This window comes from Bactrocera dorsalis, chromosome 2 (genome assembly GCF_023373825.1).
Source record: "Bactrocera dorsalis isolate Fly_Bdor chromosome 2, ASM2337382v1, whole genome shotgun sequence".
Lineage (NCBI taxonomy): Eukaryota > Metazoa > Arthropoda > Insecta > Diptera > Tephritidae > Bactrocera > Bactrocera dorsalis.
Window position 1 is genome coordinate 79,999,195 of NC_064304.1, and position 25,899 is coordinate 80,025,093.

General features: G+C 35.4%; 1 protein-coding gene across 9 annotated transcripts in view; it reads right to left on the reverse strand.

Annotated features, from left to right (window-relative positions):
* Positions 1-25,899, reverse strand: part of LOC105226634 (protein doublesex) — a 138,375-nt gene that overhangs the window by 19,319 nt on the left and 93,157 nt on the right. For 8 of the 9 annotated variants that reach the window (XM_049448813.1, XM_049448812.1, XM_049448815.1 and 5 more), the window contains one exon: positions 17,029-17,166. In XM_049448813.1, the coding sequence (XP_049304770.1) occupies positions 17,029-17,166 (138 nt within the window). Of the gene's footprint in view, positions 1-16,195; positions 16,901-17,028; positions 17,167-25,899 lie in introns of those variants that run through there. The other variant, XM_049448816.1, reaches the window with a different exon arrangement.

Below are 25,899 nucleotides of genomic sequence, written 5' to 3' on the forward strand. Positions count from 1 at the left end.
ATCCAAATAAAAACAAAACTAACCGAGAATAAATTTATAGCCTGCCAGTGACACGATATCATAGTAAATGGTCACATGATTTCATGCTAATTGCAAAATGCTTTGCTCACAGAGCTATGTATGTATGTAAAGTTCGGCGAAAAAGACAACAACTCTGAATATATACATATGTATATGTATTTGTAAATGTTATACTATTTTTAAATTCAATAAATCTTATATTTCTGTAAGGTTATGCTGTGGCTTGTTGCTTTTCGCTGACCAATGTACTTATTTGCCATATCTAACTGTTTGCAGGCAACTGAAAAATTGCAAATTATTTCACACTCGACTAAATGACAGTTATTTATTTCCTTTTATTGAATTTACGTTTACGTAATAGCGGACATCGAACTTAAGGACACAGGCGAGGTTAAACATTAAATGAAGCGTTAAGGTTGCTTAAACGGAAGTGTTCGGATATGTTCAAACCCAATAGAAACCCCACAGGAAAAATATCATTTGCGGGTGAAGGTTTTTAAATTTCGAACAACTGAGATTGTATAGTATATTGTGTAGTTTTGTTCACCTCATGCTGGGTCAAAATGGGTGTGAAAAAGCTTCGTTGAAACGGTTAAAAAAGTTGGACAGTGGGCGAGGCACCGCTCACCTTTAAGTGAATTGCTACATTTTAAGCAGTTTATATTTAACCGATTTTAACCAATTTAATGCAACATTATCTCTTTATGGAATACTTAGCCTCTTTAGGGTTCTAATCTACAAAAATATTAAGTGAAGGTAATATTGGATACACACCCACATTCCTACATTTTATTCGAAAACAAAAAAAAATCCTACTTTTGTTTAATCTAACGATTCTATAATTAAGTTGACAGCAATGTAGATCGTTCATTTGTGCAAATATATCTGGCAATGTGTTTAAGCTAACTAGTTAACTATTATCAAGCAAGTTGTGCGTGCCGTAGTGGTTAATTTACAATGCCGAAGGAAAAGAAATCGTTGTGCGAATTCATACGTCGAATGGTAAATCAGTTTCCGGAGGTATTTAGCTCGAATCGCTGGTCTGCACAATTTGTAATTGCTCTGTTACTGGTATACAAATATTTAATGTGAAGCAACACCTTGCAACGGCAAAACATAAAGAGGCTGCAGAGACGGAGTATCAGCTACGAGCCAGAAACACATTTGCTGGGGCTCTTTGTGAAATGTTCTTCGTAGCGAATATGCCGTTAAAAAAAGATAAGCAATCCAAGTGTTACATTTTTTTCGAAATATACCAACTATCGAATTCCCTGTGAATCAAAGTTGCGATTTATTTTGAGCGATTTCACTGCAGGTATTCAGTATAACAAAGTCCTACTAATATTAACGGATGCAGCATCAACAAAAAATAGTAAGACTATGTTCATAACTTAAAATTCTTAATTTATTCTTCAAAATCTATGTCGTCTCCTTCGAAGTAATCCTCCTTGGCCACAATACACTTGTGCCAACTTTTTTTCCAATTCTCGAACAGTTGTTAAAGTCAATTTCCGGAATAGCCTTCAATGCGCTTAGCGATTCATATTAAATGTTCGGCCGCCCTGAAGGACTTCGGAGTGCACCACACTTCGATAATCTATGAAAACTGTCAATATAACTTTAATTGTTGACCTGCTTTGGCATTTTTTTTGGCTTCGGCTCAGCTTTACCACGATATCCGGCTGATTGGTCGCCGTTTCATGTCATCCTGGCAGTCGCAAAGTATCGTTCTACAGACGTTAACGCGACGCTGTTTTTTTTTAATTTATTGATTTTGGAACCAAATGACCTTTCAAAAGTGTTTTCGCTGATCCATTTAGATCTCTGACTGTTAATCGCACCAATTCCTTTTTTTATTGACGTGTTGGTCATCAGTTGATGTTGATGGCGTCGTCGTCAACGTGTTCTCGATCTTCTTTGAATAATTTGTACTTATCAAAAACACTTACTCACGACAAATAATTATCACCGAAGGTCTTTTCTAATATTCTGAACAGAAATTTGATTCCGCACGCACAGAGAGGACTTTACTTCTCAATTGTCTACTTAGTCCGAAGTAGCATCTGTTGGCAAGAGATATCCTGCGTTGGATTTCGAGGCTGACGACTGTTTGTTTGATGACAGGAGATATTTCGTCTTGCCCCCCTCGTTCACCACCAGACCCATTTGATTCGCTGCCTTATCCATTCTGGAGAAAGCAGAACTAACGGCGCGGTTGTTAGGGCAATGATATCAATATCATTAGCATACACCAGCAACTGCACACTCTTACAGCAGGTTGTGCCTTCTCGGTTTAGTTCTGCAGCTCGAATTATTTTCTCTGGTAGATTGTAGGAGTCACACGAAAGAGAATCGTCTTGTCTGAAACCTCGTTTGGTACCGAACGGCTCGGAGGTGTTCTTTCCGATCCTGACGGAGCTTTTGGTGTTGCTCAACGTCAGTTTACACAGCCGTATTAGTTTTGCGGGAATACCAAATTCAGACATCGCGGCATAAAGGCAGTTCCTTTTCGTGCTGGCAAAGGCTGCTTTTAAATCGATGAAATACGCGATGTTGAGTAGTTTTATCACACGGTAATTGGCGCAGATTGTGGGGTCTGCCTTTTAGGGTTTTTGGCATAGCACACTTAAATTCTAATCGTTGGGCATGCTTTTATCCGACCATATTTTACAATGAAGCTGATGCATGCTCCTTATCAGTTCTTGGCCTCCATGTTTGAATAGCTCGCCCGGAAATCCATCGGCTCCCGATGCTTTGTTGTTCTTCAGACGGGTGATTGCTATTCGAACTTCTTCATAGTCGAGCAATGGGACGTCTGCTCCATCGTCATCGATTGGGGAATCGGGTTCGCCTTCTCCTGGCGTTATGCATTTACTGACATTCAGCAGGCTGGAGAAGTGTTTCCTCCATAATTTTAGTATGCTCTGGGCATTGATTACTAGATCACCTCCTTGGGTTCTACAATAGCATGCTCCGGTCTTGAAACCTTTTCTTTGTCTCCGCATTTTTTCGTAGAATTTTTGAGCATCACCCCTGTTGGCCAGCTTGGCAAGCTCTTCATATTCACGCATTTAGGCCCCTCTCCTTTTCTGTCTGCAAATGCGTCTCGCTTCCCTCTTCAACTCTCGGTGTCTATCCCATCCCGCACGTGTTGTGGTCGATCGTAACGTTGTGAGGTAGGCAGTCCGTTTTCTCTCACGACACTCCTCGTTGTACCAGCTGTTCTTTTACATTTTCCGAAAACCAATGGTTTCGGTAGCAGCTGTCCGTAAGAAGCTGCCGTCCCACAACTCCCTTACATCGAGCTGTTGACGAGTGCTCTTAGAGAGATTGCGGCGCGTGGTCGAGTTGATATTAGGACATCGGAGCGTGCGCACGTCTAGAACACTGGAGACGTGTCTTCCGTCTATCACAACATGATGGATTTGGTTGGTGGCTTTTCGATCCGGAGACAGCCAGGTAGCTTGATGTATTTTCTTGTTCTGAAATCTAGTACTACATATAACCATATTTTGGGCTCCGCTGAAGTCGATCAGCCTCAACCCATTTGGGGATGTTTCCTCGTGGAGGCTGAATTTACTGACTGTTGCGCCAAAGATATCTTCTTTGCCCACTCTGGCGTTAAAGTTGCCAAGCACGATTTTGACATCGTGGAGGGGGCAGCTCTCATGGGTGCGCTCCAAGTGCTCATAGAAGGTATCTTTGGTCACATCGTCCTACTCTTCGGTCTGGGCGTGAGCACAAATTAGCGATATGTTGAAGAACCTCAGTTTGATGCGGATTGTGGCTACACGTTCATCCACCGGAGTGAATGATAGTACTTGGCAATGGAGTCTCTGTCCCACCACGAATCCTACGCCAAACTTATGCTCCTTTATATGGCCACTGTAGTAAATGCCATAAGGACCTACTTGTCTCAGTCCTTGTCCCATAGCATTTGGACGGCGGTGATGTCAGCCTTTATTTTCACGTGGACATCAACTAGCTGGGTAGCGGCACATTCCCATGCCCTTAAGTCGTAGCCCTTATTTCGTTTTCTGTGGTCGGCATCAAAAGGGGGGTCTCTCATCCAAGGCTTGTTGTTTTTACTGAGGATGTGACGTGGCGGGTCTCAAACCCAGCGAACAATCCTATGTAGGGGATGTTTCGCCCTTTCACTTTAGCTCGCCTTCCAACGGATGTTCTTGGACTACCCAGAGAATACTTGATCAAAAACCGGAAGTCGTGATCTGCTTGAGCCATATGTAAAAGAATCGTTTCTGGCCACTCCCAAGTGATTGGCGATCAGAGAACTTTCCTCACTTGCGTGAACTTCTACACAGGACTACATCCTCACATAGTATGTACATACATATGTATGTATATGTACTTAGTATGTATGTACTAAGTATAAATTTTTAAAACTTTTGAGTTGGGACGGTCACACAAACATACATACTATACATATGTACATAATTACTTTGGCATGAAATTATTTTTGTTCGAGAACTGTAACGATAGAGCAACAGAGAAGTGTACCGCAACCGACACCACAGTTGGCCCCTAAACGGTAAATGGAATGGATTTTTTACGACTTTCCTGCCGTATGAAGCCATAAAGCGCAAAACTCTTTACTCTATAGATTTTAATAAGTAAAATTACTTGCGTACGTGTTTTTGTGCAATTTTAGTTTACTAAATATTTACCTACGCACATGTACATATAAGTATAGTACCGTAATAGCATTAGGGCGATGAATCATTGTTTCGAATTCAGACATTTTGGCGATTCCAGTACTTTATTGAAATCAGTTGGTAAGCTTAACTGTTACACACGAGTATGAACATTTCGTAATCACATTTCTATAATCATAGTTTAACAGCCCTATTCTGAGAAAAACTCTCAATTGATTTCTGAGGAAATTTTTTGACGTTTTTGGTGAAGTTTATTTTGTGAGGTTATTCTTGCTCAAACCTCACAAGAAAAATGCACAAAATACTCACCACATGATGTTGAAAGCTCTTTGCTGTGAACCAGATGTTTTATAACAACAAACAAGACACAATAAAGAAATGGACACAAATTTCCTTAAAAATATTGAAATTAACATGACAAACACCACCGATTTTGCATTGTGAGGTTTGCTTTCAGACTTCACAAATTTGGGAAATAATTGCGAGCATTAGAGCTTTTGAAATCACGTCAGCATGCGGATAACCTCACAAGTAACAAAAACCTCACAATAGTAAGAGTGGTGATTTTTGTGAGGGCATGAGAATAGGGCTGTAAGTACATATGGCAATGTTTTTAATAAAAGATTCAGACATCCGCATAGAACTATATATACATACATATATGTATGTATGTAAGATAGATATCAATAAATAAAATCATAATTTTATGGTCTCACCAAATTACCAAATAAATATGTAAATAAACAAAACAATCAAAGAGTGCGTAACGCTGAATAACTCAGCCAATGTCCCTGTTTAAAAAGCTGGCCTTAAAGCTGAATATAAATCCCAACGACTGGTCTATAATATGCTCAAATGCCCATATGTAAGTATGATATGTGTGTGTTTGTAATTATTTTGTCAACTTTGCATATAAATTGAGTAACACAATTATTGTGCGCGACTATATGTACATACATATATGTATGTATGTTCATGTATACAAGTATAATGCCCTGCACTAGGCCACTAGCATCAGCGGGAATGTTGCACCCACCGTTGCTGCCGCCGCAATTGCCATCGAAGCGGGCAATGTCCAGGCATTGTTTATAAACAAATCAGCAAAGTGGCGGCTGAGTAAAAAAATTACGTGTATTTTGCAGCGAAATATGAAATTGAAACCAAAACAATAAAGTTAATACTTCATACAAATAATGAAAAAGAAATTGAAATGTAAAAGTTCATTCATGAGTCAACCAGTAAAAACATAAAAACATTTGTTTATGTATACAAAATGTGTCCATACGGCTTTAAAAATATTAAAAGTTATACAAACACATGATTTTACCTTAGGGTGGTCATCTCACTGAATGAGGAAAGAAATACTAGTTAAATTTAATTAAGTAAACCCGTGAAGAGATTCGTTTATGGAAGTCTAGTAAAATTTATAAATCTTGTGGAAGATTGGAGTAATTGCAACGTCTCTTCTCGTTATTGGCGTAGACACCACTTGCGCGGTTATAGCCGAGTTTACACCTGTCATTCTTCCTTATCACTGATTGGCGCCAATTGGAGATTCCTAGCGAAAGCAGGTCCTTTTGCACCTAGTCTTTCCACCGGAGTGCATTTCTTCCTTTTCTTCTTCTTCCCCCGTACTGTGTCGAATATTTTCGAGTGTTTTCATCCATTCGGACAACATGACCTAGCCAGCGTAGCGTGAACTACGTATGTACATACATATATCAATGTCGTCGTATATCTCATCGTCCCATCGAATGCGATATTCGCTGTGGCCAAGTGCAAATGACTATAAATCTTCCTCAAAACCTTTCTCTCGAAAACTCGCAACGTCGACAAAACAATATAAGCATATTTTAGAAAAATTTCATATTTTCCGTTTCTCTGGGAAATTTTATTCATTCAGTGCGAGAGATATTTAATTTTGCAGTGATAACTTTTTTATAATGCGAAGTAATACTGATTTGTATTAGTTTACTTGACCTTGCAAATACTTCCAGTAATAAGTATACTTTACCGAATTAGGTCTTTAGGAAGCCCATTGTGTTATCACCGACTGTAAAGTCTTTTCCTTCTATTGGCTGCTCTCTGAACCACACCGTGATTTTAATGAAGCTCATCAATACGAAAAGTTTTATCTGTGCAACCTCTGAGACGTCGCCAAGAAACTCCAGTCCAATAGTCGTTATAAGGCATTCCTAGTCCATTGGCATTGCTGCATATTAGGCAGTGAGCTGTTAGTACTCCTACCAGAGTTCTTTTATCATTCCTTTTCAATTTTAAAAGTCGGCATGTGCGACCCATATTCTAGGGATTGATTGCATGTAGACTCAACTAAGCTTATAACATAATATTTTGTTGCCTTTCCTGAAGTGTTCAAAATAATATTCCAGACAGTTAATAAAATACTTTGATATTTTTATTTTTGAAAATACTTCGAGTTATATACATATGTACATACATATTTTTGGGAATGTATTGAAGGATTTATCTATATTAGAATTTTATTATAGGTAATGGATCATATATATTAATATGAGCCACCTTAATGCTTTAGCATAAGGATAAGTACACTACCATCAAAATAGGGTCTACTTTAATACATATAGTACATACTTACAGATTAAGAGCAGCAGTCCCTACAAGAAACTACCGATGGGTTTATCAATACATTCAAATTCACTAATCATGTCATTCAGTTTACCAGTAAATTGGCTGTGACTGTGATTTGTAAAAGAGATTGTAACTAGGACGTACATATGTATAATGCTTCCAATACCTCTACTTGAGTAAGAATTAAATAGCTTAATTCTTTCGTACTGTTACTACTCAAGGTCAAATGAACAACTAAATCAAATTATGGTTTTCGCCAAAGGGAAATAAAGTAACTGCAAGGCATCTAAATAAAAGAACAATTTAAATTAATTTTCTTTTTGATTTAGACGTGAATTTGAAATCGTGGATATGACAGATAATTTAGTCTAGACAGATACTTAAGTCTTTTCGTATTTCTAATCAAACTGCAGCTTATTTTTTTATATTTATAATGGACTTAAATGAACCAAATACATATGTATGTATGTATGTACGATTTTGGTCGACCACTTTTTGCCATTTTTCCGCTAGAGACATTAATCCATCAGTGTAAAAACTTTCTGGTTTCTCGGCGATAAACTGCGACAAGTAATTTTCACGGGCTTCTTTTGAAGTCATCTTTACTCCATTAAGGGAGTTCTGCATTGACCGAAACAAATGGTAGTCCGATCGTGCAAGGGTAGGGCTATATGGTGGATGCATCAAAACATCCCAGCCAATCTCTTCCAGATTTTGCCGAGTCATCAAAGATGTCTAGCGTTCTACCGATGAAAGACGAAGCTCTTTCTGTTGATCAGTTCTGGCCGTTTTTTCTGTTGATTCTTTGCTTCAATCTCATCAGTTGTTGACAATAAAATGTAGAATCCATCGTTCGACCAGACTGGAGCAGCTCATAGTGGATGATTCCTTTCCAAACCCACCAAACGCTCTGCATAACCTTTCGAGGCGTCAATCCTGGCTTCGCGACCACTTTTCGAGCTTCACTACGCTTTGACCATGATCTGTTTCGCACATTATTGTAGTATTTGATCCACTTTTGTCTCCTGTTACCATTCGCTTCAGAAATGGTTCGATTTCATTTTGTTTCAGCAAAGAATCCCAGACAATTCATGTGGTACCCAAACATCGAGCTTCTTTTTATAGCCAGCCTTTTAAATGGTTCAAGTTAAGTTCCTAAGCGATGTCATGGCTGCTCATGTCTTCTTCATAATTTCATCGACTATTTCAACGATAGGTCGATCAGAGCGAGGTGCATCTTTAACATCGAAATTTCCAGAATGGAAGCGAGAAAACCTTTTTAGACAAAAATTTCAAAATAAAGCGAATTTCTTCATTATTTTCACTCAGTTTTGAACAGTTGTAACTTCTCCGAACTTCCAACACTATATGGTATGATTGGTAGCACTGGAGATATATGTATGACTGCAATGACATCTATTGACAAAATACGAAAAGATTTCTTCGACTACCATATATGTACATATGTACATATGTTTGAATATATTGAAAAAGAGTTATTAAAGAAATCAAAACAAGAAAAAACGTTAGCTTCGGCTGCATCGAAGCTATAACAGCATTTACGGGTGTATTTTTTTATAGCATTAGAAGGTATCAAAACATCTTTTCTTGATTTTGAACGGTAGATAATAATACTTAACAAATTTCGTGAATACACCCTATAAGGCAGTTATATATGTATGTATGTACATATGTATGTATATACCATGGTTGAGCAATCGAAACAATGTTTTGGGAAATTGTAGAGACGCCTTCGATAACAAATTTTGTAATCTACAATTATACCGAATTTTGTGAAGATACCTTGTCAAATAACAAAAATTTTATTATAATAACTTGAACTCAACGATGGGTTTGTATGAAAGCTGTATTCTTGCTACATACTTACATATATACATACATATGTATGTATGTAAATAACTTTTACTTTGTGATAGATTTACAATCATAACAAACTGTTTTCAGCTGTGATGAATTTATGGTAGTTAATCAATTCCAAATCCCGATGTGCTAAGAAGAAATGCAAACTTACACGTTACCTACATACATACATACATACATATGTTGACATCAGTTTGGGCACACTGCATTTAAGAAACTTTGTTCTACGTTTCGACACATTTTTCCAGCCTTGACTTTCAAATGACCGGTCAAATGATTGACACTGTTCTTGTAGGATTCTTAATCAGTTGCAACTCCAGATTCAACGAAAATTGCAAATAAACATACACATGACTTGTTATGATTGCAGGCATATGAATTCGTGTACGGCGAGCACAAACAGCTACATACATACATAGGCTGACGAAAACAAGCTCATCAGATCAGGAACGACAAATGCCTTAGCTCTATAGGCGTATAGGGAACGTGTCAGTAGGTCACACAGTATTTGTGAAATCGAAGGAGGTTCTTGTGAGAGCATTTTCCAGAATTACAAATTTCGGATGATGATGACATCACAAGAATATACATAAATATACTTACATACATAGTATGTATGGATGTAATTATTATGTTATGCAGTAAGGACACTAAAATTTTTTTAAAATTTTAGATTCTCTTGGCTCGCATATTATCGCACATATGTACATATGTATGTTTGTACCCCCCTGGAATTTGAACGGTATCTTCATAGCAACGTAAGTATCAAGTTTAGTTATCTATTAAACTTTATATGGTTTTTTGTTGCATTTTTTATAAATAATCTACTGCTACTTCAACGGCGTAAAATTCAACGTTTGCTTTAGTAATGAAATACTTTCTTTGTAGTTATACCCAAATATATTTTTCATGTATTGAAATTTTGAAAATTCATAACTTCAGTACGTAATTTTTGTATGGAACGACACGTACATAAGTATGTATATGTATAAACGATTAGATGAGACGAACCGACGATATCGGTATAGCATGCCTTGGTACAATATCCGATGAAATTGTTTAGATCGGGCGCCTATAGTATTCAGCTGTGATATAAATGGGTTGATCAAAATCAAGTTCTTGTATGGAATATTTCGTGTTTGTGAAGGGTATTACAGCTTCGATGCAACCGAAGTTAACATTTTTTCGTGCTTCTTGGAAATAATATCTTTGTTTAGATAGTGTTTGTGATTGTCACGAAGAGTAGTTTCTAAATTGGCGGACAAAAGTCTACATACACCCCTTGCTTTCTTCGATGTGAGAGTACAAAAACTTTTTAGAAAAATGTGTTGATACAGTTTTATTCTAATCTTCTTTCTAAAAACAACAAACTTAAAAAATCCATTAATTAATATAAAACTACAAATTTATGGAATAAAAACTCAAATATTGTGTTGACAAAAGTCTACATACAGTACAAAAATATCTTAGTTCAGTGCGAAAAACTTTACAAAATGCTAGTTATTAAGACGTTTTAGTATTTAGTTGGGTCCCCATTGGTATCTATAACTGCTTGAAGACGCCGTGGCATTGATTCTGATAAATTTGTCAACGCTGCAGATGTAATGCTGTTCCAAGGTTCCAATATGCGCTCTTAGAGTATAGCAGAGCTAGAAATTTGGTTCTTTCTAGTTCTACGCTCCAAAATCTCTCAGACATGTTCAATAATATTCATATTTGGACTTTGAGGTGGTGTATTTAATTGCCTTGGAGTATAATAAAGCAACCAGTCCTTAACAATTTGCGCCACATGCATCGGATCGTTATCTTGTTGAATATTCCAACCGGAACCGCCACCAAAGGCTTCAAATTATGTTCCAACAGAGACTTATACTTATAACCGTCCATTTCATCTTCAATAAAGTCCAACTTTCTAACTCCAGAGGCCGCAACAGCTCCCCAAATCATAGCATTTACTTTTGGATTTTGGTCTACTTCGTTGAGAATCAGGCTGACGTCTCTACGAGATTGTTTTTTTGGGCGTCCACTGCGCGGTTTATTTTCGTTGGAATCATTATTTTTAAAGTTTTTTAGAATTGTCTGTACTGTTGCTCGACTCAAGTTTAAAATTTTAGAAATTTCACCATATGATTTTTTTTCTTTTCTTTCTTTTATCACCAAATTTCTTACATCAATTGATATTTCATTTCGCGGAGCCATTATAGCTATTGAAGTGTTTAAACCACAACTAAATTCAATAAATATCAAACAATAAACATATCGAAATAAAAGAAAAAGGCTAACGTTACCTTACTGTTAATATAACAATGTACAAAGTATGAGATTTGAACTGTATGTAGACTTTTGTCAAAGCAATTTTTGAGTTTTTCTTCCATAAATTTGTTGTTTTATGTTAAATAATGAATTTTTTTTAGTTAATTGTTATTATAATAAATATTAGAATAAAACTGTATAAATACATTTTTCTAAAAACTTTTTGTACTCTCATATCAATGGAAATAGGGGGTATATGTAGACTTTTGTCCGCCACTGTATGTATTTTCCTCTCCTTTGAGATTTCGGAAATAATAATGTAAGAAGTTAAGTAACGATATAATATGGCGTGTTCTCTCCTTCCGCATTATTTATGTACATACATACATACACATATTGAATTTAAGCTACTAATACTTTTTATCAGTTTAAATTTGTAGCCTTTAGTAGACACTCATCGAAAATTTGTTTGGAATATATAAATTGTTATATAGTGTATATTCGTCGAAGGTAGAATTTAAATATTTGGAAGATCTATTGCGTTGATTCAACATTACTCTTGCGTACTTCCATTTTATACCAAACCCCTGCTGCAAATGCTTTTCGGTTTTCCATAAAGCGCATTAAATTTCCGTTGTGAGAAAATTTTGCTCTATAAACACTTCAGCGTTTATTACCGACAAGAAAGAAGCCGATTGCTGCGGCATTCGAGCTGACTGGCAGTGTCGACGATGACAAGAGTAATTTGGAATGAGCGAACTTCTTAGCAGAGAAAAATAAAGGATGTTGTGAGCTAGCAATGTTGTGGTGGCGCTCATGAGTTAAAACGGCTGATGATTGGTGTCGATGTAGAATCCATAGCGGTAAACGTAGCATCCTGTAATATATTCTCGCACACCCAATTCTCCATCACCTTCCAACCTTTCGAGGCATATCGTAAATTCTCGCATGCATTTTGGGTTTAATGATGCATTTACGATGCAAACATCAACGCCATCGTCGCATGCCAACCACAACCGAACCCCGAGTATCATAGCATAAGTGACGCTTACAGTGGCTTTCCAGTAGACAAAAAGAAAATGACAGTAATCGTTACAATTTTAATATCATCAGAAAACTGCAGCTGATGTTACTACTAGCCGATTTTGGAGAAAACAGTTATAGAGAAAAGGGTGCTCTGACTAAGGCCTGGCCATAAAATTTATAGATATTTTTCTCAGTGGCTTTTAGTTGCTTGCGGAAATTCATTCTTGAATGCAATCAAATTTTCTTTGCAACGCACCTGAGGGTTTGTAGTTGACATACTAAAATGTTCACGTCTTAAATTTTCCAAAACAATTAAAGCATTGAATAAACAATAATTTGAAATATGTGACCTGGTCTACGGAAAGGGGGCTTAGGTGTCAATTTTCACTTTTTAGTTGATTCGGATGACGAAACGAGTTTTTTATTTTTAACAGCTGTTTCCCAGAAAACTAGTTTTCGCACGTAGCTCCCTTTTCGTAGACCAGGTCACATGTGAATACCAACCTTACATTAATGCACACAGTTTATAGTAATTTTATGTCACACTGTGCCTTAACCAGGATTTTTTTAATTCAAAAATTTTAATTCTAAAAAAAAAATATTTTCTCAATTCTTATTTATTTGCTTAGAATTAAATTTTTTATTTTTTTTTCCGGATTTGTCGGAACTAAATTTTTTTTGTAATTTTTTAATCTCGAGTTTGCTATTAAATTAAATTTTTTTCAAACCGGTATTTGGAATTGAAAAATGAAAGAAAATTGAAATTAAATTTTAACTCAATTATTTTTGAATGCATTATTTGCAACCCTGGCCTTAATATAAATAAATTTGCCTGCGACAGAATAATTCAGTCCGAATCAAACATTTTATAAGCTTGCAACCTGCAAGTAAGGAAAAGATTAAGGCCGGGCAATACCTTTAGGTACATAAGGCTTCTTAATTATTTGGGGGCTGGGTCAAGTTTTCACCCAATTTTATTAACTTTCCGCACGGTACACTGTTATGAGTAAACCGCAATGTCTCATTTTCATTCAGAAAAATAACATATTGGCCGATATTTGCGGTATAAAGTCATTCAGTAGTTCGAAAATCTTTATATTATATTAGGTATGTGGGACAGACATACTGTTATGAACAAATGATTCTCTCCGAATTTCAATCATAAATTTCACACGCTGACCGATATTTTCGGTCAAAAGTCAACATAGGTACTGGGGTCCCCTTATTCGGTATCTAGGGGCTTGAACCGTTTTGGTTGGATTTGGACAATGTTTGATCATAAGGTGTGATACTTCAAAGGCATTATTCGTGTAAAGTTGTTATCTTGTTATATTAATTTATTCACCGAATTCGGTTGAAATCGGTCGAGCAGACCCCAGGGATGTGATTTCACCTAAATAAGACCGCCTCCTACAAAAATCTCTAATAGTATCTCGGGAACAAATTGTATGTTTCTGTCGTATATAAATATTTAAATATTTAATGCGCTTTTATTAGTTGTTAACGTAACTGTTGTATGGGAGGTGACAATATCTTAATATCTGGCGTAGACATCGCTTACGGGATTATAGCCGAGTTAACAACAGCGCGCCAGTCGTTTCTTCTTTTCGCAACGTGGCGCCAATTGGAAATTTCAAAGTGAAGCTAGGTCCCTCTTCACTTGGTCTTTCTGATTCCCCCGGCGGGTACTGTGTCGAATACTTTCAGAGCTGGAGTGTTTTCGTCCATACGCACGACATGACCTAGCCAGCGCAGCCGCTGTCTCTTAATTCGCTGAACTATGTCAATGTCGTCTTATATCTCATACAGCTCGACCTTATTGTTGCTGCTGTTAATGCTGGTTCCAAGATAGAGGAAATTATCTACAACTTCGAAGTTATGACTACCAACAGTGTTGTGAAAGCCTAGTCGCGAGTACGAAGACTGTTTGTTTGATGACAGAAGATATTTCTTCTTTCCGTCGTTCACTTTCAGACCCATTTGAAGAAAACAGAACTAACGGCGCGGATGTTGAGGCCAATGATATCAATATCATCGGCATACGCCAGCAAAAGATTGTACCTGCTCGATTAAGTTCTGCAGCAGTAGATTGAAGAAGTCGCACGATAGGGAGTCGCCTTGGCTCGGAGAGGTCCTACCCGATCCTGATGGAGCTTTTGGTGTTGATCAACGTCAGTTTGCACAGCCGTATTAGTTTTGCGGGGGTACCAAAATCAGACATCGCGGCATGAAGCAGCTCTTTTTTGTGCTGTCATAAGCAGTTTTAAAATCGACGAAGAGGTGGTGTGTGTTGAACCGCTTTTCACGGGTTTATTCAAAGATTTGGCGTATGATGAATATCTAGTCAATTGTTGATTTTCTAGGTTTAAAGCCACACTGATAAGATCCAATCAGTTTGTTGACGGTGAACTTTAATTTTTCACACAATATCCTCGATAGAACCTTATATGCGATGTTTAGGAGACTTTTCCCATGGTTGGCGCAGATTGTGGGATCTCTCTTTTTGTGGATTGAGCAGGGAACACTTCAGTTCCAAACATTGGGCATGCTTTCGTCTGACCATATTTTACAAAAAAGCTGATAATTTATGCAGTAGGGATTATTTGTAAGATAATTAAATATATTTGTTCTCACTCAAGAACTGAAGCCATTGAATCACCGTAGGGAAATGTTTGGTTTTGCTTTGGAAGAACTGGAAAACGATAACATTTTTTTAAAGAAAATCATCTTATCCGATGAGGCTCACTTTCATCTGAGTGGTGTTTATTAGCAACGATTCTTCTTCTTCTTTATTGACGTAGACACCGCTTATGAACTGTAGCCAGGTCCTTCTCCAGCTGATATTTTCAACGGAGCGGAGGTCTTCCTCTTCCTTTGCTTCTCTCGGCTGGTACTGCATCGAATACTCACAAAGCTGGAGTGTTTTCATTCATTCGGACAACATGACCTAGCCATCGTAGGCGCTGTGCATGAGGAACCATTATTACATTCACCTAAATTGACAGTTTGGTGAGATTTTGGTTTTGGTGAAATCATCGCTCCGTAATTCTTTCGAAATGAAGCTGGTGACAAAGTTACTGTCGACGGAGAGCGGTATAGATCCATGATAACCACAATTGGAACAAGTTGATCCTGACAATATCCGATTGCAACAAGACGGGGCTACGTACCACGCAGCACGTGCAACAACCGAATTATTGCGAGAAAAGTTGGGAGATTCAATTATTTCAAGAAATTGTGGCATTGAATGGCCTCCAAGAACTTGTGATTTAACACCATTAGACCCCTCCTTGTGGTGAACCGAATTCGTTAATGCAAAAGAAGTCGTGGAGGCCATTAGAATGATGTTATATTCAGGACTTAATTGTATCTATTGTACTTCACATTAAAAAAAAAAAAACACATTTTAATTTCCTTAACAATTGGTGTGTGTGTTTTTCTTTAAAGAAATCATATAACTCTCATTGAAAACCCTGTGTAACTCTATTATTTTTAGGTGAACCAAATTATTAGACCCTGTGACAACATGTTGCAAGAGTATAAAAACTGACAATTGGGCTCTGCAAACTCGCGAAATTCTAGAATCTGTCTCCATTAAAAACAATAAATACAAGTAAATTTAATTCGATTTGAAGTAATAATACTTTTAACCCCTGGGATATGCCAATGTATGCTTATATCTACTCAAAATTTACGATACTCGCACACTGAGCTAAATTATACAAGTGAAGTAAGTTGAAAATCGGAACTCCAAAAATATTGTATTTATATTTTATTTATAAAAATTCAACAGTTTAGTCATTAATCTGTACGCTGCTTTATAAGAGTATGCTGGTATACATATTTATCGTGCCCTTTAACTCCAATGCCAATGGATATCCTTTGTATGTATGTATGTATGTTGATTGCAGTGCTGTTAAACTTCCTTTTTGGCGGCCCATAGTGATATGGATTAATTGCTGAAGAAACTAAAGATGTGCCGGATTGGATAGTTGATTGTAGAAATGGCTGTTTTGTATGTTGATTGAAGAGGTCGATCGATCCATTTGTTAGTTGATTGCAGTTTCAGTAAAGATTTATTTCACACAACCATATAACATATAAAAGAATAAAAATTAGCATAGAGCAAAAAAACGGTTTGCAACTTTGCTAAAAGGAAAACGTTCCCAACAGTAGATTGATGAGCTTCCTAATTTTTCCCGGTTTAAGTTAAGAGATAGTTTGCAACTATATTTGCTATATTGATTTTAATTGCATTGAACTGATGTACTTATTAAACTTTATAATTACATTAATTTAACTTGATTGAAAACATAATTTGTTGTGTAATTACGTTAAAAATTATCATCCACATTGCCTTGTCGTACTGCGCAGCTCACCCCCGTCATATATATTCAGATTGTGTTGACGGGAGTATTCGTTTACGACATGTTGGCCTAAAATATTTTAATTATTGTAATTTGATTGCATAATAATAAATGCGTACTTATCATGGTAAATTAAGTCATTTTGAGAATATGATATAAACACCTTTTGTAACGGAAATGCTGAAATACACACTTACCTTCCTCAATGCGTCTTGAAGCCTCTTCAATATCTGCCCCAGCATCTTTTAATATCACATACATTAATGGCATCATCTCCCATGGATATCGAAATTTCTCCAATAGTTTTTGACAATGCTCTAAAAAGACATCTTGAGCTGCAATTGGAAATTTAAGCAAAATAAATAAATGAAAATTCAGTACAGTTAAGTAAAATGAAAGAATATGATAGTTACAGGTGTTATTTCAATTACAAGTATCATACATATGCAAATGCCTTCAAATACAATATTATATTCACATTATTTTGATATCGATATTGGGGGTTTTCAAAGTTTACGTAATAGAAATGTATACCATTTTGATAAGAAAAATATAATTTTGGAGTTTTCCGATAGACTGGAAGTGAAAAGGTTTGGCTGGCATTATTAAAGAATATTAATTACTTGTAGATAGTATAACTACTTTATTTATATATTTATGTCAAGTTAAAAAATTATCTGAAAAGGAAATCGTTATCATTAACAATAATAATGCAACGATTACCCTCCTCCCACCTAACCAACGCGAGAGTCGCAATCCGTTTAAGTGCGGAATTAGCCGAGTCATGAAAGGCAAGAGAGATTTTTAAGCGTCAATAACTAAAACTGCTCAGCTACAGAGTCAAAAATTTTTAGGATAATTCTATTTATTAAGAAAAAGAAAAATGGTATTTTTCATTTTATAAACTGATTAGATAAATTAAATGTGAATGAAAATTATAGTCATGACATATACATATGAATACATATGCGGCGGAAAGGTTCGTTTAGTTCCAAATTTAAATTAGAAGATTTTAACGGCAAAGATATAAACAGCCAAACTGTTCCATTTCGGATTTTCACTAGGAATATTATGTTAAGCATTTTGCTCCGACTAGCAATTGTAGTTAGATTAATTAGTTTTAAATGACAAGTGTATGGGGGTAGACTTAACCTAGAATCCCACCGGAAATGCCCTAAGGCGAAAAGTTAAAATTGAACAGACTCTAACTTGTCATAATGGAGTGGATAACTAGCGTTCCATAACAAAACTAAGGACACCTTTTGTTTTCAAAATTATGGTTTCAATATGAACGCTTAAATTAAGCTTATTGTCCATAGTAAATTCTAAATAAAAAAAAAATTCCCTAATCTATAGTTTTTTATTTTATAATAAATAATAAAAATTTTGACTATGCTATCACAGAAGAAAGATCGTTAATAAATAACAAGAACAGAATCTCGCCAAGATTACTTCTTGACTTGTTTGCATGTCAAACTCATATGCCCATGTCTCATCGGCAGTTATAATGCTGTAAACTAATTGGCTGACAGATCGTGCTCATATTTGACCTTGTAATTAAGGACAGTACAACCAACTTAGCAAATTACATTTTTATACCCTGAACAGGGTATATTAAGTTTGTCACGATGTTTGTAACACCCAGAAGGAAGGGTCGGAGACCCTATAAAGTATATATATAAATGATCAGTATGTCGAGCTGAGTCGATTTAGCCATGTCCGTCTGTCTGTCCGTCTGTCTGTCTGTATATATACAAACTAGTCCCTCAGTTTTTAAGATATCGTTTTGAAATTTTGCAAACGTCATTTTCTCTTCAAGAAGCTGCTCATTTGTCGGAACTGCCGATATCGGACCACTATAACATATAGCTGCCATACAAACTGAACGATCGGAATCAAGTTCTTGTATGGAAAACTTTCACATTTGACGAGATATATTCACGAAATTTGGTATAGATTATTTTTTAAGGCAACAATGTAATCTCCGAAGAAATTGTTCAGATCGGATTGCTATAGCATATAGCTTTCATACAAACTGAACACATATGTAGTTACTAACAGAAATGCACCTGTGAAGGGTATTTAGCTTCGGTGCAACCGAAGTTAACGTTTTTTCTTGTTTTAAATATCATTTACACGAGGAATTTGATTACAATTTTATGGTGCTACGGTACGGTACGGGGTTCCCGTTGGCTAAGAGTTCTGAAAAAATTGCCGTGACACCGTTCTCTAATAGGTTTAATGTACATACCTCGTGAACCATTAAAGCTTCCATAACTAATTTCGCTTGGGACAAAGCCAACCAAGTATAATATAACATATTGTAGTGAACAAATTAAAAACTGGGGAGTTATTTTCTTAATACCAGCGTATCTTTTGTAGCTAAATTGGATATAATCAGGTGAGAAATAGCCCAACACCCGGTATAACTAACAAATCATATGTAGAAGAAGGATTTCACCGGATTTGATAATAGCAAGTTGCAAGAGTTTGAAATGTTCGGTTACACCCGAACTTAGCACTTGCTTACTTGTTTAATTATATAACTCCATTTGTATTTCGTTGGCGCTATAAGAATAGAATCCGATTGGAAATGCATAATCATTATTAGAATTAGAGTGACAAAAGCAAATACCTTCATTCAAGTCACTTAGTTTTATTTAATGTTTTCGTTGTTTAAAACTCGAGCGCCAAATAAGTTCGTTAATAACACTACACAATAAATGTAAGGAAAAAAAGGTGTATTGATTACGAATTTGAGTTCAAAAATTTTCCATCACGTACAGCTTTTTCAGTAAATGGTGATGGTTTGACCCCTACAATTGACTACAACACAAAAATCCTACGCGTTAGGAAATTTTTACTATCATTTTCGGTTTAGCACAAATCAGTCACAAAACGCTGTAAATTAATGTAATTATTAACAATAAATTAGTTACAAACACATCTTTTTAATTTTTCCGATCAGATATTTTTACATTATTTGCCGATATATTCGTTTATTAACCAATAATTTTATTCATTTCTATCTAGTTTCTTTAAAACTCGTCTGGTGTCAGAGATACTAATTCATTCGTTAATATTACATGTTACACTGCGGAATTATACTTATGTATGTGCATATATACACACAATGTATATAATAACTGATTTCATATATTTGACCTTTTATTGATGGAAATTCAAGACTTATGACATGAGGAGAAAGTGGTTCACTAGAATCGGCAAATATATATAAGTACATAGCTTATGTTGCAATGAGATCAATTCCATTGGTTTGCTGACAAGTTAAACATTTCGATGTAAAAATTGTATATGACCAATTTTTATATTGTTTATGGTAGCATTATGATTTGAGTTCGTTTTCTTGCTCTTCATCGATCGCGTTCTGTATATTTTTGCATAAAACAAAAACATTTCGCCATTCAGAGCGAAAACGGCACAAACGTACAATTTGAAGATCAAAAGAATCTTTAATCCCCCCAATCAAAATTCGTAAATAAGTATTAATGATATAGTCTATGTTCAAGTATCTTAATTTTACCACAGTGCAAAATGTTTCGAATATACATACATACATACATGTGAACTTTTGAAGTTAGTAGTTTAAATTTAAACTTAAATCACAGAATTCTTCCTCCAATAAATACTTTGTCGGTATTTTAAAGTGGGTGGTTTTGAAAGAAAATTCTGCAGCCGAAAATAACAGTTCGCAACGATCAATGTTTTCTTGTTGATCCTGTCATCTATCGGTGTCAGCTTTTTCAAGTCCTTCTATATAATTTTGGAATTATTTTAATTTAATGATCTCCAATTTTATATGGAAGAAATAACACCATAATATACATACATATGTATATACATATATGTAGGTAAGACTTCCGTATTATAATAATAACCTAATATTATTGCAGTACGTACTATGTAACACGTAACATTAATTTCAATGAAAATGCAAAGGTAATGTAAATATGGTTTAATAAGAATCCATTTTGGTTTTATTTTAACTAAAATGCTATATCTCCAACATATTAAATACGTAATAAATAGCATTAGTTCCATGTACTGCATGCATATACGAGTTTATGTACTATGTATCAATACTGTTTTCAATGCAGGGCTGTTGCAGCAGTAGTGGCCGTCTGCACTGACTGCAAGCTTAGTGTTGCTCAACCATAACCAGCAACAACGATGTCGGGCTCGTCGCCGTAATCGGCAACTGGAGTCGGCAACAGTCGCTGTATCTTTGTGAAAAGGCGGAGCTTCGTAGTCATTGGTTCAAGCAATTATTCCCTCCTTTTATGAAGCCGATTGCCAAACGCCGCTGCCGGCCGATGTCACTCCTGCTGTTGGCGCGTTTATGCTTTTCTGTTTGTGCAGTTCCACAGTTTTCCGTCGGCATCGTGCTTTTATTTCTGTCATAGCCGATTGTTTAGTTCCTTTTACAGTTTTTGTGCACAATTGCTTCAACGCTGTTTGTAATAGAAGCCGGTTTGAACTCGTTTGTTTGTTTTTGTGGTCGGCATACAAAAGTTTTCACCATGGTTGGACGGCTGTTCATTTCTTTGTTTGCTATTATGTTGATTGGAATGGTATCTACCCATGTATGCAATGGAAAAGCTACGAGTGTGGTGCAATGGCATGCGGCGGCCATACTCGTACTTAAGAAATTTTTATACGCATCACAAAACTGCCCAATTAAGTTGTTTGATTAGTTGACTTAGTATTGCTTTACTATGAAAATGGCGTCCAAGCAATTATGCAATAAAATAAGCACTCAGCGAATAATTTTGGGTTTATGAAATACGTAGTATTTTAATATATTGCAGAAATTATTTATATGTATGTATGTAACTGCTTTGCTGGATAATACAAATCTATTTTTTTTATTTGAGAAAACTTCAGTGTTTTCGGTATCTAACGGAAGTATTAGTGCACATACAGTCGAACTTTCCTATAGTGAATACGCTCTTGAGCTGAAAATCAATTCACTATATAGAACCTTCATTATATAGAAACTATGATTTTTTGTAACTCTAATTAAAACATTCTGTTTGAACTACATGCTTCAATTTTTCATTTCGACAAAACCTTACAAATCATCTAGAGAGTTGAAAGCATTAGTTGGAACGTTACTCTTCATCTCCACAAAGTTTCTGAATAAATTAATGGAAGAAGAAAGTTGTCCTTATATGGGTAATGTCTCATCAGTACTTCCAATTTTTCTTTAACGACCGAATCGTCTTCACCATTATCTGAATATTTAAGAGCGTAAATATTGATTATTAAATTTTTGTTTGAGTATAACCAAGTAAGTACACCTGGAACTCCGGGACTTTCTAGAACGTCGCACAGGATATCTTCGTCGGGCGGGCTGTCCCAGATCTTCACACCAATATCAACATTGACTTCTGTGACCGTAACAGTATTATCCTCATCTAATTTTATTTTTTTAATATTTTAAATACTTTATTAATAATAACTTTATTAAAAGAAATGCTGTTTCAATACCTATTTCTTATTTCTGGAAAACGCAACAGGAAACATATTTGAGCACATTAACTATATGGAGACAAAAACTTGTGAGGCTCGAATTTCATGCTGTTAAATTAGTTAAATAGCAAACTTCACTATATAGAAATTCATTATTAGGGACAAAAATACGCCGACATTAGATCGAAAAAGCTGTGTCGTCCAAATTGATTCATTATAAGGAGAGCTTAGTTATATGGAAGTTCACTATAGGGAAGTCCGACTGTGTACTTTTATCATATGAACGCCAGTAAGATTTTGAGAGTAATTTAGATACATAGTTAGTTATTTTTATTCATAGTTATACGAGTATAATATGAGTAAATTGTCGAGCTCATAAATACCTGATAATTTAACTAATAAGTTTTCAAGAATATTGATATTTTTTTTACTTTTTATCTTATACGTATCAAAGCCAAGGAAATAACTCAAGTGCATAAGGTTTGTAAGTTATGTGGGGTCCAGGGCAAGCTTTCGTCCCATTTTATTCATTTTAGGTACAGAGATGTACCGTTATTAGAAAAACAGGCTCTCTCAATTTTATTAAAATAAATCACACTTTTGTCGATATATGCGGTATAAAGTCACTCGGAACTTCGAAAATCTTTCAGTTAGCTATATGTTGGCTAAAGAAATAATAGATCCGATTCAACAAATTTTAGTCTCAAAGCATTGTCTCAGAATTTCTATAATACAGGTCACAGATTGACCGCTATTTTCGATAAACATTTCACAATTGGAAATTTGATCCACATATTCGGTACCTGGGGGATACATTTATTGGCGTTTGATTTGGATACTGGAAAGTGCAAGAATAAAATGGAATTTAAATTTTTTTACATACATATATGGAAAGTAGGTGGAGACCGACTTAGCTGATTCTCGCACCGGAACATAGGAATATCAAGACAATAATATGTACCAAATTTGGTCGATATCGGTCAAGTAGATCCTGAGATGTGGGTTTTCACCGAAATGTTGGCGTTGTCACGCTCATCGCCCAATTTTCACCCCTGTTCCTATAAAATCCCTTTGTATCATCCGATGTTTAAAAGTTAACGTCTCTGCCATTTTTTTTTATTGACGCGCTTTTAGTAGTTTTCAACGGAAGCGTTATATGAGGTGTTATGGGGGTTGTTATGGGATTTCATACATTTCTACAATGTTTAAAGGGTTTGTCCTTAACGAATTTGGTTATTTTAGCTTGAATGATTTGAAAGATATGTTTATAAACCAATTAGAGGACGCTGGTGCGCCCATTTTTTTCAAATATTTTTAGATGATACATACACTATAATACTCAGTAGCAACATATTGATAATTGAATTTTATTAATAAATACCTTAAGTTATAGACTGACTAAGTCTTATTTCAACAGTTTGTTTCGTGTCTGAAATAATTTTATTAATATCATCCTAATTAACTGTCAACTAGAAAATTCTCCCATAAATCACTATATTGAGTATATTGGAAATAGAAAAACTATTGCCCCTTCTTTCTATTTATGAAAAATTATTTAAAAAAGTACGTAATTGCCAAGCAATTCCTCTTTGCCTTCTACTGCTATTTTAGTGTCCGAACCAATTGTTATAAAATACTTTAACAACATACTGTCTGCCGAAGTAGCAACCCAGCGTACTCAATACATACGCAAAATTATAACGTTAAGGTTGGACTTAACTGTTATGTACGTAAAGCGACAAAATCAGATGGAACTTAAAATTCTGGTATATGTGAAGAATGTCCTCTTATTTCATCGTGTATCATAAAAATATCAGAAAAATGATACATTCCAAATTTGGCTGATATTTGCCGTTCAATTCTTGAGTTATGAAATTTCACATTACTACTACTGTCTGTCAAACTTTTACAGATCTATGCAGCCCGTCCGTACTATCTCGCGTGTAAATAGCAGTCCCTGATTTCTGTAATTTCAACGTATCCGTATTATGGGGGAGGGCGTGGTTATCATTCGATTTCAGCTTTTCATCTATTTTCATGCTGTATGAATTGGTTGTAAAAGCTAGCGGGTTGTTTCCATCAAACTTGGTTTATTTTGTTTTAGTGGTTTATCAGATATGCACTTAGGTGCCGGGACCAAGACCCATTTTTAATATAAGTATTTTAAAACACAATATCCCGAGCTCCTTCAATACCTTCTACCAATCTGCAACACCAACTTTCTTAGAGTGCCATGCAATATATTTCATCAATATTTCTCAATTTGAACAAGCTCTGAAAATTAGAAAAGATAATAGCAAAAGCAATTTAAGTCCTAAAAAATAGCATGGGGCTTACATTGCTGATACTTATGTTATAAATTTAATTAACAACAATTTTACAAGCATGCTTCATATAATAAAGTGAATTCACCGCCTGGCGTTGATCTATACATATTTATATTATTTATATGTACATATATATATCTATTTGCAGAGATATACATAAATACATAATTTATGTGATTTATAAGCTTACAACAAAAATATTCCATAAGCACATATGTACAAAGTTATTATATACATATCTAAAAGCTGAATTCCAACTGGCTGCGGCTTTAAGCTCCAATACATAGAAGATGGGTTTATTGCACAGGAGCAAACGAGAAACACAGATACGAATGAAAGGACGTGATGATATCCCAGAGTTTCAGACAGATGCAGCACTTTCTACAGTGGTGGGGATGTGAACAAAAATGCTGCTGTGGCAAAGGACTCCTATTTACTCGCTGCCAGAAGGATGCCAACTACTGGGGCAGCCAGAAGAGCTGCTACAAGTAAATATGTTATATGTTTATGTCCGCTAATGGAAAATTTACAAAACTTTGTGGGTGTGTTATATGTACATATGTATGTATTAACATACTTTTCTTTATTTGCAACAACTTAATGTTATTCGCATATTGTTTTCGTATATACATATATATATATATATAGGCATGCTATATACATACATATATATATATATTCTATCATTTAATAGTTTATTATTATTACACAAAACCCCGTTACGTTTTATAGATCTGTTCATTTAATTTCCTTTTATGGTTAACACGGTTTTTGTCAATATAATAGTAAATAGCATTATTGTATTCTTTATTAAACATTTTAGTGATAAGATATTTTAGGTTAAACGATAATATAGAATATTATTATTAACATAGAAGGAGATTTAAAAATTTCTAAATCAGACAAATTTTAGAAAAATAAGGTAATGGTGAATAGTCATCAAATATAAAATGTATAAATGTACTTTATAGGCGTTTTCATTGGCGTCTTTTGGGCATACTTTATTATTAATTTAGAATCAAATAATAATAAAAAAGTCACTAATGAGACAACTTCCAGGATCTCCTACTTCGGGGAACCCAAAAGTTTAAAGCGGTTCCTTGCGAAATCATTTTCCCACAGTCCTTTCTTCTCTATGGCAGTATGCACTTTATTTATTTCGATCTATTGCTTCACACAAGACTTGTGCAGTTTTGCACCCCGGTAGATTGATGCATCGTGTGTAGACCTTGCTTTCGGTGCTCTAGA